Source organism: Martes martes (assembly GCF_963455335.1).
Source record: "Martes martes genome assembly, chromosome: 16".
NCBI classification, from domain to species: Eukaryota; Metazoa; Chordata; class Mammalia; order Carnivora; family Mustelidae; genus Martes; species Martes martes.
The window spans coordinates 16,891,123-16,907,525 of NC_137904.1; the positions used below are offsets into that span (position 1 = coordinate 16,891,123).

The following is a 16,403-nucleotide window of genomic DNA, read 5'->3' on the forward strand; positions in this document are numbered from 1 at the left end:
GCACCCAGGATCCCCCAGCGGACACGAGAGGAGCCCGTAAGGGTGCCAGATGGCAGGGCTGTGAGGGGCGGGTAGCGTGCGGAGGCAGGAGGGGGCCCGATGCTCAGCCTGACGCTGCACACCTCCTCCAGCCATGGTCGGGGCCAGACAGAAGCAGGTGCTGACCCTCCTCCCCGCCTGCCTCGCCCTGGCCTTCTCCCTCGTCGCCGTGGGCAGCAGCTACTGGTGCGAGGGGACCCGGAAGGTGGCAAAGCCTCTGTGCCTGGACCAGCCGGGCGGGCCGCACTGCAGTCGCTTCAGCGGGGGCCACGACAGCGATGGCAGGAGGGACACCGGGAGCCACGTTGTCCAGTACATTTGGGAGACGGGGGACGACAAGTTCATCCAGTGCAGGTTCCACGTGGGGCTCTGGCAGTCCTGCGAGGAGAACCTTGGTGGCACAGGTGAGCACGGCTGCAGGGGACGGGGCTGGGGACAGGTGCAGAAGCTCTGGAGCCGGGCCGCCTGGCTTTGAGTCCCAGCGTGGCCGCTGAGTGCCTCTAGATCCTTGGGCAACCTCTTCACCTCTCTGAGTTTGCTTTCTCAGCTGTAACATGGGAATGAGAGTGGTACTCGTGACCAAGAGTTATTATAAAGATTAACTGATGCATTCACTGTCTTGCAACCGTGCCTGCAACACACCAACTGTGTGTTGGTAAACACTCGTTTTTACCCTTGGCTACTGTCACCCAATCCCTAGAGAACCCCAAATGGCCCCATCCGTCTCCAAACTGCATCCTTGCACTCCGAAGGGGGGCTTGGAATGGCAGATTCTCTTAGAAAACTGACTTTTGTCATCATGGGTGGGAAAGAGACCCCCTCTGTGGGGCACCTACCAGAGGTGAGAATCCTTAACAAGTTAGATCTTTGTCTATGGACACCCTCAAAATGACCCCGCAGAGTAGATACTATTTCCTCGGCTCACAAATGAGGAAACTGAGGCTTAGAGTTTCAGGTCACATGGCTGGTAAGCCCGACCCCTTTCTCACCCCATGATGCAGCTCTGATCTTTTGAGCTTCTGTGGGTTTGGCAGAGGGGTGGTGAGGGAAATGGGGGAGGGGGAGAGATGAGAGAGAGAAGAGGGAGAGGAAGTTTTGGTGTTTGGAGCTCCTATATATCGGAAATTTCTTTTTTTTTTTTTTTTTTACCCTCCCAAGAAACTGAGGAAGGAGAACTTGGACTCCCCAGGGTCAGGCATCCTGCCCAGAAACCCAAGCCCATGCTTGGGGCCAGGATTCTCTTCCCTTCCCGCTAGGAAAGCACACCCCTCAGGGTGGAAAGGAGAGGTCCCCCCTCCCTATTTGTCTCCTGATCTTGGGCTTAACGTGTCTAATTTCTTGACCAGCTTTTTACTTTCTCTGGAGTTTCTAATGGCTTTTTCCAACCCTCATAGCATTAGTGGTTTATTCCTGAGGTCTGAGTAAAAGGATCCAAGGAGGAACCCTCTGATATGGTGCTTACCCCTCTCCATCCTGCCTTAGTGGGGGCCACAGAAGGGCAATGCCCTGTCTTACCCTTCCTCGTATCCTAGTCAGTGTGTATGGCCTTTGCTTTAAGTGGGATGCACACCCTGACACAGTGCCTCGAGCTAAGGCTACCAGAAGCCCCTCTCTGCCCTGTCCTCTGGGGGGTGCAGCTATCTTCCTATAAGTCTGCTCTCTCTACCCCCACAAACAGGCAGAGAAGGCTTAGGGTCTTGCATTCTGGAGAGCACCGAAGGCAGTCTCAGATTTTCCGTTTGAAAAATACAGTCACCAATCCCATAGAGGAGCTGCTTGGAGACTTCCACTCCTCTTCCAAGTCCCCATCCGAGGAATGCCTACTTCAGTTTCCATAGCTGCGTGTAAGCATCACACCAGCTATCCAATGTTTGCTGTGCAGGACAATCGCCCAGGAAGTTAATACACACCCAGGTGCCCAGCCCCTGGAGATTCTGATTCAGTAGGTCTTAGAGGGGGTCTAGAAATCTACAGTCCTTTTTTAAAAAAAATATGTTTAACCAAGGTAATATTTACACATAGATAAAAGATAAAAATCATTTTGAAATGCTTATAAGAAACATCAACAGACCCCTGCTGCCTTCTGGCTTTATAACCTAGTCCCGCCCATCAGGGAAACCACTTGTAGCTAAGTTGTTTCTTCTGGTATTTGTTTCCATGTTTCAAAAAACAGGTGCTGTCTTCATGTTAGACTTTCTTTATTGACTTGCTGTCATAATAGATGAGGCTAAATCTCTCGTACCCCCACATCCCACATCTGTTCTGCCCTCTTCCTGATATACCTATATTTCTGTTTCAGATAAATCAACAAACCAATCATTTATTTGGAGTATATAAATATTGTTCATCACGGAATCAAAGAGGGGCTATCATTACATTAAATTTCTTGTGTAGCTTTTTGTTTTTCCTGGAATTCCCAATTGCCTTTTCTTTTCTCATTCTCATAGCATTGCTTTTTATTCCCCTCGGCTCTCCTTTCCATCTGGTGTTATCTGTATTTCTAATAAGTTCCCCTGGTGATTAAGACACACACCAAAGTCCGAGAAACATGACCCAGGGGACAGCAAAGCCCTCTGGAAAAAGGGCACTCGGAGCAGCATGGAATGAATTTGCTAAAAGCCATTTCCTTGCTCTGCACAGGAAGAATGTGCTAGGAGAATGGAGGGAGAGAAAGGCAAGTGAGCCACGGTGGTGAGAACTGAGATGAAACCAAAACAAGGAAAAACAGGACAATAGTTTTCACGAAGACTGACCTATGATATGGGAATAGAAGGGACGAAAAAGTTCCTTACAGCTCTGGGCATGGCGAAGTCTTCATAAAGGAAGTGGTGGCTGCATCCAGCTCTCCAAGCAGGACTTTGATTTTAATAGATGGAGCTTAGGGCTGAAGCTATTCCGGGCAGACAGGACAGAATGAGCAAAGGTCTGAGGCAGGGCACTTCCGGTATCTGCATTAGAACACAAGGCAGGATGGCAGGGGAGGCCTCATCACGGAAGAATTGAACTCACGTGGCTCTACAGGGTCACCTGAGGCAGCTTCTCCCCCCCCTGCAACACAAGGTCATGGGCACTCTAGGACAAGGAACTGAGCAAGACCATGTTCCCTGGGAAAAAAACCTAACTGAAGAGAATTAGAAGCATCACTAATTTTAACGTTAGGGGAGGTTGGGCCCCAGTAGAGCATGAACCTGAGGGCAGGAATTAAAAGATTAGACAGTTAGGAGCCGCTTCCCCAGTGACCAGGGAACTGGGAGAAAGGACTGTGCAGGGGCTGGGCTCGAGGGAAGGCTGGGCTTTGCAGGGACTGGAAGTCTCAACTCTTAAATGACGTCAAAGCGTCGGGCTTCAGGCAGGAGTGGAAGCAGGTGCAAACCATCTACCGGCATATGGCACATGCCTGACATATTCACAGAAACACTATGCAGAGAGATGATATAAATTGTCTCTGAGCTTTCTGCTAAAAAGTTATTACCAGGTGGGGGCAGGGGAGCCTTCCAACCTAAAACAGGGGCCAATGGTTACGTGAGGGTCTTTCAGTCTTCTTCCTCGAGAGACCAGGAATCTCCTTGGTGTTTCTGCCAACCTGCTGAGTGTTTACTGTGCACACACACACACTGCCTTCTCCTGGATCACACACCTGAAAGGCTTTTAAATATTTAAATATATTTAAATTAAATTTAAATTTATAAATTTTAATCAATTGAAGTTTTGGATGTATTTAAATAGATTTAAATTAAAATACATTTGAGGTTCTTGGTGATTCATGCACAAAGCCAAGTAGAAATAAAGAGTGTCATTCTTGACCCCTTTCTGGTTTATGCACATCTTATATTCTTGATGTCATGCCAGAAAGAGATTTTAACAAGCACCTCCTTGGGTTTTCTCAAAGAGGATGTCCCCCCGCCCCGCCCTGAGATGCCTTTTGAGATGCTTTTTGTGAAATTAAATAAAAAGAGTTTGATTGTCAAAACGAATTGGAAAATGTTGCATATTACACTTTCTTCTTGAAAATTCACAAATTCACGTTAACATATTAAAATTTCTAAGAGGTATTACAATGAAGAAGACTGTTCACGGTTTATTACATATCCCAGGGCTTCCCGAAGTTAGTCGACCACAGGAAAAATAGTCTGTTTGGAGGAACGTTCTTTGTGAAAGGCTTACCTAAAACAACAGATGCCTTTTTTTGTGGGAAAACCAACTTCTCGAAGCAGAAGTGCCCCCTTTGAAGACTGAGCAGTTAGGTACTAGTAAAGCAAGACACAGAGGTCAGACTTCTTAACCCAAACTCCCTGTTTCCCCCTTCCCCAACCTAAAGCCCAAAACTTAACTGAAGGGCAGTTGTCTTATAATTGCGACTGAATACATTTGTGTCCATCAACCCAAAAAACCTCTGCTCACATTTTAATATGTCTCCTAATATAATGAAGTTGTCCGGGTAAACCACAGTCTCTAAATAACTTTATTTAGAACCAAGAAGAGGACGTCTTCTCCAGAACACCTTTTTTTTTCCCTCCCTCAGGAGAAACGTGATCACCTTCACAAGTTACAAGATGACCTCAGATCAAAAAGTTTAGAATTAAGTTTTTATTGAATAATAACTAAAGCCATAGCAAACCTACAAAAGAATGAAACAAAAGATACTCATCCCAGGTCGAAAACCAGTGCCCACAGAAGGTGGTAACAGAAGCGAGTGGAGCCAGGGCAGCAAGGAATGGCAATGACCTTGAACCTCACCCCCAGCTAAAGGAGGCAGCCCCTTGCTCTGCTCAGCGTTATGGCCTCGTGGACTTAAGCACTCGGTATTGTCAGACCCTTTGATTTTTCCTGGGAAGTAAGATATTTGGATTTCCACGTGAAAACTCCCAATTTAAAAATATCTTGAAGGGGCACTTGTCTGGTTCAGTCGGCTGAACCCCAGACTCTTGGTTTCAGCTCAGGTCATGGTTTTGCAGTCATGGGATCGAGCCCCCCATGGGGTTTCATGCTCAGCAGGGAGTCTGCTTCAGATCTCTCCCTCTGCCCCTCCCTGCTGCTCAATCTCTCCTCTCTCTCTCAGATAAATAAATTATCTTAAAAAAAAAAAATAAAGTTATCTCGAAAACATTGCATCGGCCCGAGAAAGCGCGTCTGCAGCAGAATATGGCCTGGGGCCCCCTTTTAAAGCTCACTTCACACAAACATCTGCTCTTAAGTATAATTTATCACAAGTGCCTCGGAGATTCGGGGGACATGAAAGAAAAGGATTATAGCTAGAGGTGAATGGGAAGGCACCCAAATGGCGCGGACTGCTCGGGAAACCTGCCAGTAAGCACTCCAGCCTGGAGAGGGTGCCCTTGATCCAAAAAAGCCCAGGAAAGCGGCCTCAGGGCAGCCCAACCACCCCCTGCACTGCAACACCATGAGGCCTCCTGGATATTTTCCTTCTAAATCAGCTTCCTCCCTGTCCCCGCAAAAGCTGACCCTCCAGGGGAGCCTGGAGTGTGACTTGCGGACATCCCTGGCTCAAGCCACCTCTTCCTATTCTCACTCCTGTCGCCCTAGTGCCTTTCAAGGGGGAGCAGTGCCTCTGATTCCAGGGTCTGAAATGAAAACTCGTGGCTGGACGGCACTTACACTGTGCTCTTTTCCTTAGGCGAAGCAATGAGTCAACAACATGTGCTGGGTACCAGATCTTCACTGTTCTGCTAAACCCCACAAAAGGTCACCCCTTGGGGGCCGGGAGTGGAGGATGAGCAGACTGGGATGCGAGAGCCCAGTGCTGGGGACCTGGCCACTGTGTCCCAAGCTGGCTTGTTGCCCCACTTGGCTGGAGAAGCCCTCGCCGCTGAGCTATGTAACACCCGCCTCTCTGGCTTTTGTGGGATTTATGAAGATTTTTCCTTTTAATCCTGCTGGCCTCATTCAAAAAGAACACCATTTCTGGGGATTCAGATTAATCAAGGGGTCATTGTGGCCTGACTCCTTTCCCGGGCTGACCTCAGCCTTCAGTGAATTCCCCTAATCTTCTTGGCTGGCCGTCACTTTCTCTTTGCCCCACCCCTGGCTCTGTACCTGGCCCCCTCTTTATTCCTGTAACGAAGGGCAGGCCTATTGGGAAGGTCACATAGACGATTAGTGCTCCGTGCATTATGTAGAAAGACAGCAGGTGGAAAGAAAGAAAGAAAGACAGACAGACAGCAGGTGGTGATACACAAAAAGATACAGGGTGTCGGGTGGGAGAGCCCAGTTTCTGATTCTGACTCTACCAACTTGTCTGAACCTGGTCTCCAGATCCGTCTTTATGGATAACAAAACACTCAAAAAAAAAAAAAAAAAAAGCGTCAGGGACTTCACGGAATCCTTGCACAACATTTTCATTGGAGCACATGTATGACACCCATTTCACAGATGAAGAGAGCGTGGTTTTGAGTACAACATTTCTCTGAAAGCAGCACGTGGTGTAGAGACATCCCCCAAAAGTTGTGGGGGCCTCTTTGGAAGGACCAGGGGGACGCGGACAAATTTTTGCAGCTCTGACTGTAACATCACAGCCGCTGCCCCCACATTAGAGAATCTGCAAGAAAAACAGACTCCTCACCTCAATGCAAAGTTGACTTAATTAAAAACTGGCTGAATTAAAACTGGCTTAAGTGGCTGAAGAGGTCACGGTGGCTTTAGATTGGCCCATGGGTCCCCGAGGCTGTCATCCTCAGCCCACAGGCTATGTAAATATCCTCCCCCCGCCCTGGGCCGCTTATTGTGAATGGTTCTGTGACAGGTGGAGTCCCTCTGCATGTCTGTCCATCAGAAAGTATCCCAGCAGGGCAGCTCAACCAAATAAATGCCTCTAGCATAAACCCAGGCTTCGTTCCTCTTCTTCCGATAGCCCAGTAGAGGAGCCCTGCAGATGTGCAAAGCAATGAGGCCCCAGGAAACTTGGAGTTTCATGAGGATGAGTACGGCAAATCTTAAGGATTATTGTCCTTTAGACCTGCGCCACCAAGGGTGTGAACTTCTGCCTCCAGTCCTTCCCGAGTGAGCCTGACCCCACGGAAGGTGTAGCCAAGGGAAGGGCTCTGTGTTGGGAGGATAGGGAGAGGAGGCTAGCCATAAAAGAAGAGAGATTTTGACTCAGTACTGGAGGAACAGGGAGCCGCTGTAGGTTCTTGAATAAGGGAGTTACCTGGCATTTTCTCTCCAACAAGAGAGAAGTAATTTCCACAGTCAAAAGATGCTCCCCTGAGCTTATTTCTGTCCCTGAACACTTCCAGCAAAGGTAGGTAATGCGACCCTGACCCTCAGGGTACTTAGAGTCTATTATAATTCATCACGATGTGTGCTAGTCACGTGCGAAAAGGGCCCAGCAGAACTCATTTTATTGCAATGGGATTACAGTGAGTAGGAACTGAGAGCAACTTGCCCGTCTATGTCATTAAATCCTCAAAGCGAGGCTACTGCAGGGACTACTGAACCTGTTTTAGGGATGAGAAAGCCATCCTTTGAAGAGTTAATGATTGGTGGCCCGCGTTGCCCTGTTTTAGTTCCTAGCAGCCCACACGGGGAGCAGCTCTGGGTCTTAGGTCTCTCCACATCCCCCTGTGTGTTCCCTGCTGTCCACGGGAATGCATTAAATCCATGCTGTAGTGGGACAGCCCCGGGCTGGGTCCCTGCAGACTGAGTCCTAATGCTCAGACTGCCTCTGAGTAAGCTGTCCTGTACCTGTCACTTACCCTCTGGGGTCCTTGGAGCCACTCCAACTCTGCGGGGAAGAAGCAGGTGATTGTGCGGGCATCTGGACACCTGCCATGGCTGATACTACTCCTAGGCAAAGCCGTCCTTACAGAACATGAAGTAAGCCTGGGGGGTGGGGGCAGGACTCTCTCTAGTCTCTGGGGCACACACTGTCTTTCCACACTCCAGAAAGTACAATGGAATGCAAATAGCGAGGTCACTAAGTAACAGATATGAATCTGCTCTAATTCTTTTCAAGATTTATTTATTTTAGAGAGAGAGAGAGAGAGAAAGAGAGCACAAGCAGGGGGAGGGGCGGAGGGAAAGGGAGAGAGAGAATCCCAAGCAGGCTCCACGCTCAGCCCAGAACCCAACACGGGGCTCGATCTCAAGTCCCTGAGATCATGACCTGTGCTGAAATCAAGAGTTGGACGAATAACCGAACTGAGCCACCCAGGCGCCCTGCTTTAACTCATTTCTAAATATCGTTACCAACGTTGTTACCTTCCCTCTAACCAGAAACAAACTATCTGAGACTCATACATAGGGGATGCTGTTGGGGGAGTTGAGAATCCAGGGTCTAAGGCTCGTAGTATCAGTCAGATGGGCTGGTTGTGCCGTGGTAACAAACAACCCCCAAGTCCCCGGTGGTTTAAGTCAAATTCGCTTTTAGTTCCTTCTGTGTGGATTTTTCAGGCTGGCAAGGGGTGAGTCTTCCCCACAGCCATTCAGGGACCCAGGCTGATGGAGGCTTCATCCGTCAGGGGAATGTGAACCAGTGGGCAGTCCATTGGCTCTTAAAGCTTCTAAGCAGAAGTTACCCCTCTCATGGCAGCTGGCGATGCACTGGCCAAAGAAAGTCATATGGCCAAGCCCGGACTCACCGGGTTGGGATGGGAGGGGTTGGGATCAGATCATGCTCCCATGGGGTGGGTGGGGAGGCAGCACATCAACAATAAAACAATCTGCCATATTCCCCCCCAATCCTCGTTCAGAATGACCCGGCATTGACTGAAGGTGCTAGAAACTCAGTCAGTCGCTAATTGTCTTGGCTACTCCTACTTATGACTATATTCTCTTTGTGTTCTAGGTGAAAAGTGTAGGAGTTTCCGGAGTATAATACCACCTGAAGAACAAGGTAAATCCCTTTCTCGTGTTCCGTCCACCAGCACGCCCCACAACTGCGATAACTTCTACTGTTTTTGTGGGGACAGGAGAAAAGGTGAGAGAGTGATTTATGATTTTCCCACAGAGTCAAATCCAACAGCTAGGACAACAGGCTCTCTCCACGTGCCCTATAGTCAATAGTGCTGGAAAATGTCCAACCTCCAATTTTGCCCACAGAGAAGGACGGGAAGACCTGATGGGTAGTGTTTGCTGTTTCCCACAGTATGAACACTCCTACTGTGTCTCACTGCAAACCACCAATGCGTGGTAGACAAGGGGCTGGGAAGAGATGAGCTCTGGCCACCACCGTCTGGAGCCCTTTGTCTCTATAACACTCATCATATTCACAATGACTTTCTCAGTATCTGTTTCCCCAGCTGGAATAAAGGTTTTGTGAAGGCATGAATCACACCTGTTTCATCTCTTCCTGGGTCCCCAGCACCTCGCGGACTCTACTGGGGGACTTCCAGGAACATGAGCTTGCCACCCTGTCCCCTCCCTCGATCCACTGGCCTCCACCTCCAACACAGTTCCTTGGAGCCGCAGGCGGGGTCCCCTCCAGAGGGCAGATAATTGGCTCACATAGAAACAAATAAGGTTTGGGGATCTCTATCCGGGGCTCTTACTCTCCGATGTCTCTACCTTCTTGTTTAAGTGTGTGTATCTTCTTTAAAAAGACAAAGGTAACGTCTTCTGGTGAAATCAAACAACGCATTAGCTTTTGAGCCAGGGAATAAAGACCCCCAGCATCTCTCGTGTCTTCTCATCAGACTCTTACTCTATTTTTCTTCCTTCTCAGCAGAGGACAATATTTACACAATCCTCCCTCAACCCCAAGGGGTCCTCTATCACTGCCAACTTTCCAGATTCAACAGATATGGCTGTGGGTTTGGTTTTTTTTTTTTTTAACCCCTTGGCGTCTATTTTTTATTTTTTATTTTAGAAGTGAACTAAACTAAAGGACTACACATGGCGGTACTTCTGAATTTTCAGCCCTCAGCATCTCTGTTGTCCTCATGTTTTTGCAGGTGTTCTGTGGTTGTCCATTGGGGCCGAGATCCTGAATATCCTTCTGTTGTTGACAAGTGCCATCCTCCTGGGGTCCAGAGTGAGTTATCATAGCTCTGGTTTCCACTGGCTCAAGGTGGACGCATCTGTGGCCATTCTCACGGTGCTGGCAGGTACTTGCCCGCAGCAGTATTCAGACAGGCTGACTCCCCACAGCCTGCCCCAGTGGGAGGGATAGAGGGAGGGACAGAGCTTCAGCCAAAGTGCAGGGCTGTTTTCTGTTGATGGGCAATTCAGCAGAACAGCGGGCTGGTCTGCCAGAGAGATCACTGAGTTAACCCCATTGCGGGGAAAGCAATGATGCTTTGGGTGGCTGATGAAAAGAAAGGGCGTAGGCATAGGGGATGGAGAATAAGGTGTCTTAACTGCGTCTTTATCACAACTCTGGGAAGAAGATACATTGGCTCTGAGAACAGAAATTTCCTAACTTAGTCGGGTGGTTATGCATGAAATCCTGACTGGGTTCAGATCTCTGCTACCTAGTGGCTGTGTGACCCCAGGCAAGTCACTCAACCTCTCTGAGCCAGCTCTCTCAAAAGACTATGGTGATGACTGGGTAAGAATGCACCTAGTATGTAGTAAGAATGCAAGAAATGGTCACTTGCTAAAAATCATCATCCAAGTTTGGTGTACCTATAAGAATGAAGAACTCCCTTTTTTGGGGGTGGGGGTCCTCTCTGTCCTCCAAGCAACTTTTAGAGCAACTTAATTTGGTCTCCTGAGTTGGCCTTTCCATCAAGAAAGAACCCTGAACAAATGACTTACTTCCCTTCTCTGTCCTGATAAGCTCTGTTAATAGTGTATCAATCCAGTCGGAAGCTCGCTTCTGTGCTTGGTAAGTGTCAGGTGTCTTTCCCAAGCCTTCTCATCAGTGAATAGGATGATAAAATCCAATTTCTGGATCTTCATAGCAAAGAGGCAGGCCATGGACTCTTGAAGACTCTTCCCCAGGTCCTGAAATCCCCAAGGGCCCCCTACATCATGAGAATAGTCTTCTTTCTGGGTGTCTGTTTCACTCTGACTGTAAGCACAATGTCAGATAGAATGTTTGAGGATTCACATCACAAGGACTTTAACCAACCCTATTAACATAAATAATCACCCCCACCAATTAAATCTATTTCTATTTGGGCCCCTGAAGATGATCTCTAACTGGCCCCCATTTGCCATACATTTATTAAATTACAACACCATATGTGGAATTAGAGTCCCTGCAGAAGAAAGACAAAACAATGAAACACTAGGGTTTAAAGGTAAAATTCAAGAAAGCTTTCTTGAACAGAAGACCAGACTCCAAGTATCTGGAAAAATAGACATGTGCATTTAGATCCTCAACATATCCTACCAAATCTATGGGGAAAAAAAAGTCTTTAGGGGGTCTCCAGACAAAAAGGCCAAGACGCAAAGGAAAGAAAATCTCATTGGCAGCTGGTTTCTGTTCCTCCTGATTACTACCACATGAGTCTAGTGTGGCCAGAACATACTTGGGTTTTTTTTTTTTTTTTTTTTTTTTAGAGTATCCCAGTGTTGAAGCATTAGCAAATCATCCACATGGAAAAGAATAACGTGATGAAACACTGTAGAATGTGGATTCATGCCAAATGTAGCTCAAGAACCCCTCTTCTGTGCTGGGAAAGAGAGAATAGAACATCGGAGCCTCTGAGCATAGGGAGACAGGGGCATGATAGACTGGGGAGTGTTGGTCATGGGAGGAATGACATAGCCACTGTGTAAATTCATGACAATAAGGAATTAGTAGTGTGTGCGTGCGACATGAAGGCAGCTTGGAAGGACTCAAGGAGGGTGCTACTGGCTTTCTTTCATCCAACTCACATAAGGTAGAGAAACTCCCTTCCTAACTCAGGCTCACAGAGCTCTCCTTATACAGGGCTCCTCAGTATGGTGGCCCACATGATGTACACAACCATTTTTCAAATCACGGTGAACCTCGGACCAGAAGATTGGAAGCCTCAGACGTGGGACTACGGCTGGTCCTACTGGTGAGTTCTGGCCATGGTGCTTAGGTAATGATGGGCTGGTGGGGATGCACACAGGTAAATTTGTAGGACTACCGACCTTGGCCATCGTTCCGCCATCTGACTTTGGATGACTTTCTTAACCATCCTATAGCCCTGCTGTCTCCCCTGTGAAGGGATGATGCCTGTCTTATGTGTTCATAGGCATTTAAAGAGATTAGGTTTGTGAAATCTTTGACCCAGAGTCAAGACCTTAAGGCAACAGAGACACTGAAGTTATTGCTTTCTTAAACACGGCTTAGGGGGAAATTCCTGAATAACAATGCCTAGTAAATACTTCAGTGATGGGAGATCTGGCCCCAGTTTCTAATGGACAGAGAAAGCCAAGACATAAAAGTTCTGTCTCTAATGGAAGACTCAGCCATGCCATAGAAGATTACAGGGTCCTTTTTGATATGGGTTTCCAAAGCACAGCTGTGGCTTTATACACACACACACACACACACACACACACACTTTCATCCTGTATAACAATCTCTTATGTTACTTTTCTCTTTGTAAAACAAATAACACGTTCTTGGTTTATTCCCTCATCCTACCATTCTAGGGTTTGGTGAACATGTCTGTGACACTGTTACCCACATGATGTATTAGATTTTGTACTCGTCTTAGTTTGTGTTCCAGCCTGAAGAAGGTATTATTTTTTTTTTACAAACATTTTTTATTAATTTTTTTTTACAAACATTTCTTTGTAGCATCACACCATTCCTTCCACTATGTGCCACTTCAGTTCCTTCTTCAGGTGTCAGTGTGTCAGTGTGTCTGAGGTGACATCATTGGCACTGCACACAGTGGGGAACCCAGCTGCACTAGAGCTCGGATCAATGTCAGGTTGGCCCACAACTATGGCCAATATATGCTATGGGTTGGAGTAGATCTCAAACATCAAAGGAATCTGTAGGATGGTCTGTTTGTTTCCAATATCATTTTGTTTCATTTCCAGTTACTTGTAATATCTTAACTCTTAATTAAAGAAATAGAGGCAAATCATTTTTAAAAATCAATACTATTACACAGGGGCACCTGGATGGCGCAGTTGGTAGCGCATGCAACTCTTGATCTCAGGGTCATGAATTTGAGCCCCACCTTGGGTGCAGAGATTGCTTAAAAATAAAATCTTTAAAAAAAGTCAAATAGCATAAACATAGCAATCTCTCAGTTCCATCTCTCCCACTCTTCCAGCCCCATCAAAACCCCCCATCTTCCTCTCTACTCAGGATTGCTGTTCTGAGGCATGCCACATGACACTTCCCTTTGCTACTCCTTTGTCCTGGAGAGCTGTTTCCCAGGTCCCATATCATTATCTCACTTAGTTTGCATTCACATTTTATGGGAGCACATCCCCTAGTAGCTCTCTGTGAAAGGGTTCAATGAGGGAGAAATTATTTTATTTCTTGCATATTTGGAAAAGTACTTATTCGATGCTCCATATTTGTTTGATAGTTTGGCAGAGTATAGAACTCTTTGTTGAAAATCATTTTCCCTGAAAAATGTGAAGGTGTGGTTCCATGTCCTTCTAGAACTTACTGCTTCTGGGGAGAGTTCCCATGCTCCGTTACAGATAAGCTGGTGTTTTCTACTCTTTATTACTGGTGTTCAGAAATGTTAGGATAATGTACCTTGGTGGGGAAATCTCCTTTCATTCCCTTTCATTCTTCTTTCCTGTGCTTGATGGGTCAGACCTTCAATCTGAATATTCATGTCCTAGGATTCTGGGGAATTTTCTGGTATTATTTCATTGATTCTTTCCATTCCTTAGCATTCTGTTCTCTTTTTAGAAATCTTTTGTTAGTTAGATATTGAAACTCAGATTAATCATCTAGATGTCATTGTATCCCTCATATTTCCTAGCTCCTTCTTTTTGTAATCCTTCCTGAAAAATTTCCTCTCTTTGTCATCCAACCTTCCTATTGAATTCTTATTTTGGATCTTACGCAAATGTCCAAAAGCTCTTTCTTGTTTTCCGGTTGTTCTTTTTTCATATATCCTGATCTTGCCTTGTTCATGCAGTGTCTTCTCATATCTCTCTATAGATAGTGATCAAAGGGTTTTCTGCTGGTTGCTATTTTTTTCTGTTCCTTGTGCTATCTCTTTTCTTTAGATTTTCCCTGCCCCTCCCTTTTTTTTCTGGTTACTGTTGGGCCTTTCCCCTAGATGTTGGTATTCTTGATGTCAAGTCATATTTAAGGATGATTGAAAACTCTGGAGTGGGTTTGGAACTCGGTCATTGGATAGGGAGACTCTATTTTACCTGGGAATTTCACCCCTGAAAACACACAAATGCCAGTTGGCAGAGGTTCTTTCTCAGCAAACATTCTGCTGGGTTCTATGGAGAAGTGTAGACCATCATCTCAGAATGCAACAGGCTTCTGGGGGGTAGAGATAGAAAGTAACAACACGAATGCCCTGTCTTGGGTTAGAGCCCACCACCACCACAACAAAAACAATACTGTATGTTGGCAGATACAGTACTTCCCAGTATTTCCCAGCATTAGTTCATTAATATCCTCACAACCACCCTACCTGTGGGGTTACTATTAGTCAAGTTTTGCAGATGAGAACCTGATACACAGAGATGAAGCCCCCAGCTCAAGGACACACAGCTCATAAGAGATAGGTGCAAACCCACAGTGCAAACTTGGCACAATGACTCCAGAGTCGTTCTCTTAACCACCGGGCTACAACAATGCTATTGGCTGGTCTCTGAAACTTGTGATCCAAAGTCCAGGTCCAAATCATGTGGGACGAGGAGCTGGTTTTTCACCAAACTGACCCCCAGCAGGAAGCTCTGGAACCATAGCACTATACTCCTTCTTAACTGTGGCTTTTGTTGATAGCCTCGCGTGGGGTTCCTTTGCCCTCTGCATGGCTGTGTCGGTCATGGCCATGAACAGATACACAGCAGCCCGCCTGGAGCTCATAGAGAAGCAGAGGGTACAGAAGGGCAGTCGGCACTCTCAACACAACTTCCCGGAACCCAAGGCTTCGGAAAGTGTCTGGGAAACAGGAGCTGCTCCCAGCCCCGCTGGGCATGCCCTTGTGAGTGAATCTGAGCACCTGCCACCCAGTGCCCCAGGCAAAGTGTCCATGTGCTAGCCAGTGCTTGTGGCTTCCAGATCCGTACAGGTAGGCAAAACAGTCACTGGGGTCCACAGTAAACATCTCTGGGGTGGACTTCAGAAGGATGTGGTCCAGGTAAACCTTCTACCCACCATCTTACCCTTTATTAAACAGCTTTGGCTTCAGGTACTGATTCCTGGTAGAATGCCAGTGTCTTCAAGTAAGATTACACTTACAGAAGGTATCAACCATTAACACTGTAGTATAAATGAGCACCTCAAGCTTTTCTGACAGTGTGTTTAAGAAGGGTAACCAACGAAGAGGGAACATGTGAGCCCTAAGGGTTAGAGAATCTGAAGAAAGGGGAAAGCAAGGTTCTAACTACAAAGGGTGTGAAAAGTGTTACTCACAAGTTTCTTGACAGAGGAGTCCAGAAAATTTTTCCCTTAAGGAGCACACACAAATTGATAGTATGTGTGACTATCCCATACTTTCTCTTTTATTTTAATGAAGAAGGCACAAATTTAAATGTAAAGAATTGGTTTTGTGTTACTTTAAATATGTTTTCTTTGCAATTTCCTAATTTCCACCTAGAGTAGAATCCACTTGGAAGGATAACCAAATGACACAACAAAATGAGAACAGTCGAATGGAATGACATCTTATCGCAATTAAGTAGAACAAATGTTGGAATTGTTGTGCTTAAATTACCAGGCACTTTTGTTTCTAAAAATAAATATTGCTAAACGTGCAAGTTTTGTTTGAAGCAGTGGGGTTCTGCATCTTTCCTGATGTGTTCAGTTACAATATTATATAAATTTATCTTGTATTTTTAAGCTAACATATTACTGAGGCCACAGGCTGTTAGACACATAATTTGGGTTTTTGAAAAAAAATAATAAACTGCCAAATTATAACAAACCTAAATATGTCTTAACTTAGATTTTTTAAAAAAGTATTTGTGTGTTTAGGAAACACATCATTTTTGGGGAAAAAAACAATAACAACACAGAAACCCCCTGAATGTTTCGAATGAAATCACTCAATCTGATTATGTTAAGTGGTATTTATACTGTCACAGAATAAGGGGAAATCAGCTAACTTCTTCATGTTTGGGGCTCTAGCCAAGTAGCCATCTAACAAATGATGGTCCCAGGGCATTTCATATTTTGTTGAACCAAGCATATCTGAAGAGATGTAAACCGGAATTTTGCCAGGATAAGCCCAACTCAGGGAGGCGTGCTGAGGTCCACTGAGCCATTTCTTCACCTGGAGCAGAAGGGTCTGTACCCAGCGGCTTCTGCCCTCCACAGTATGTGG

The 16,403-nt window shown here is 46.3% G+C and overlaps 1 protein-coding gene across 1 annotated transcript; it reads left to right on the forward strand.

Annotated features, from left to right (window-relative positions):
• Window positions 1-133: 133 nt before the first annotated feature.
• On the forward strand, window positions 134-15,119 carry GSG1L2 (GSG1 like 2; the record flags this gene model as incomplete). Its single annotated transcript, XM_080826523.1, has 5 exons — window positions 134-443; window positions 8,843-8,890; window positions 9,948-10,100; window positions 11,876-11,987; window positions 14,861-15,119. The coding sequence occupies 5 exons, from the start codon at window positions 134-136 to the stop codon at window positions 15,117-15,119; spliced, it is 882 nt and encodes a 293-aa protein (XP_080682649.1).
• Between the last annotated feature and the right edge of the window lie 1,284 nt (window positions 15,120-16,403).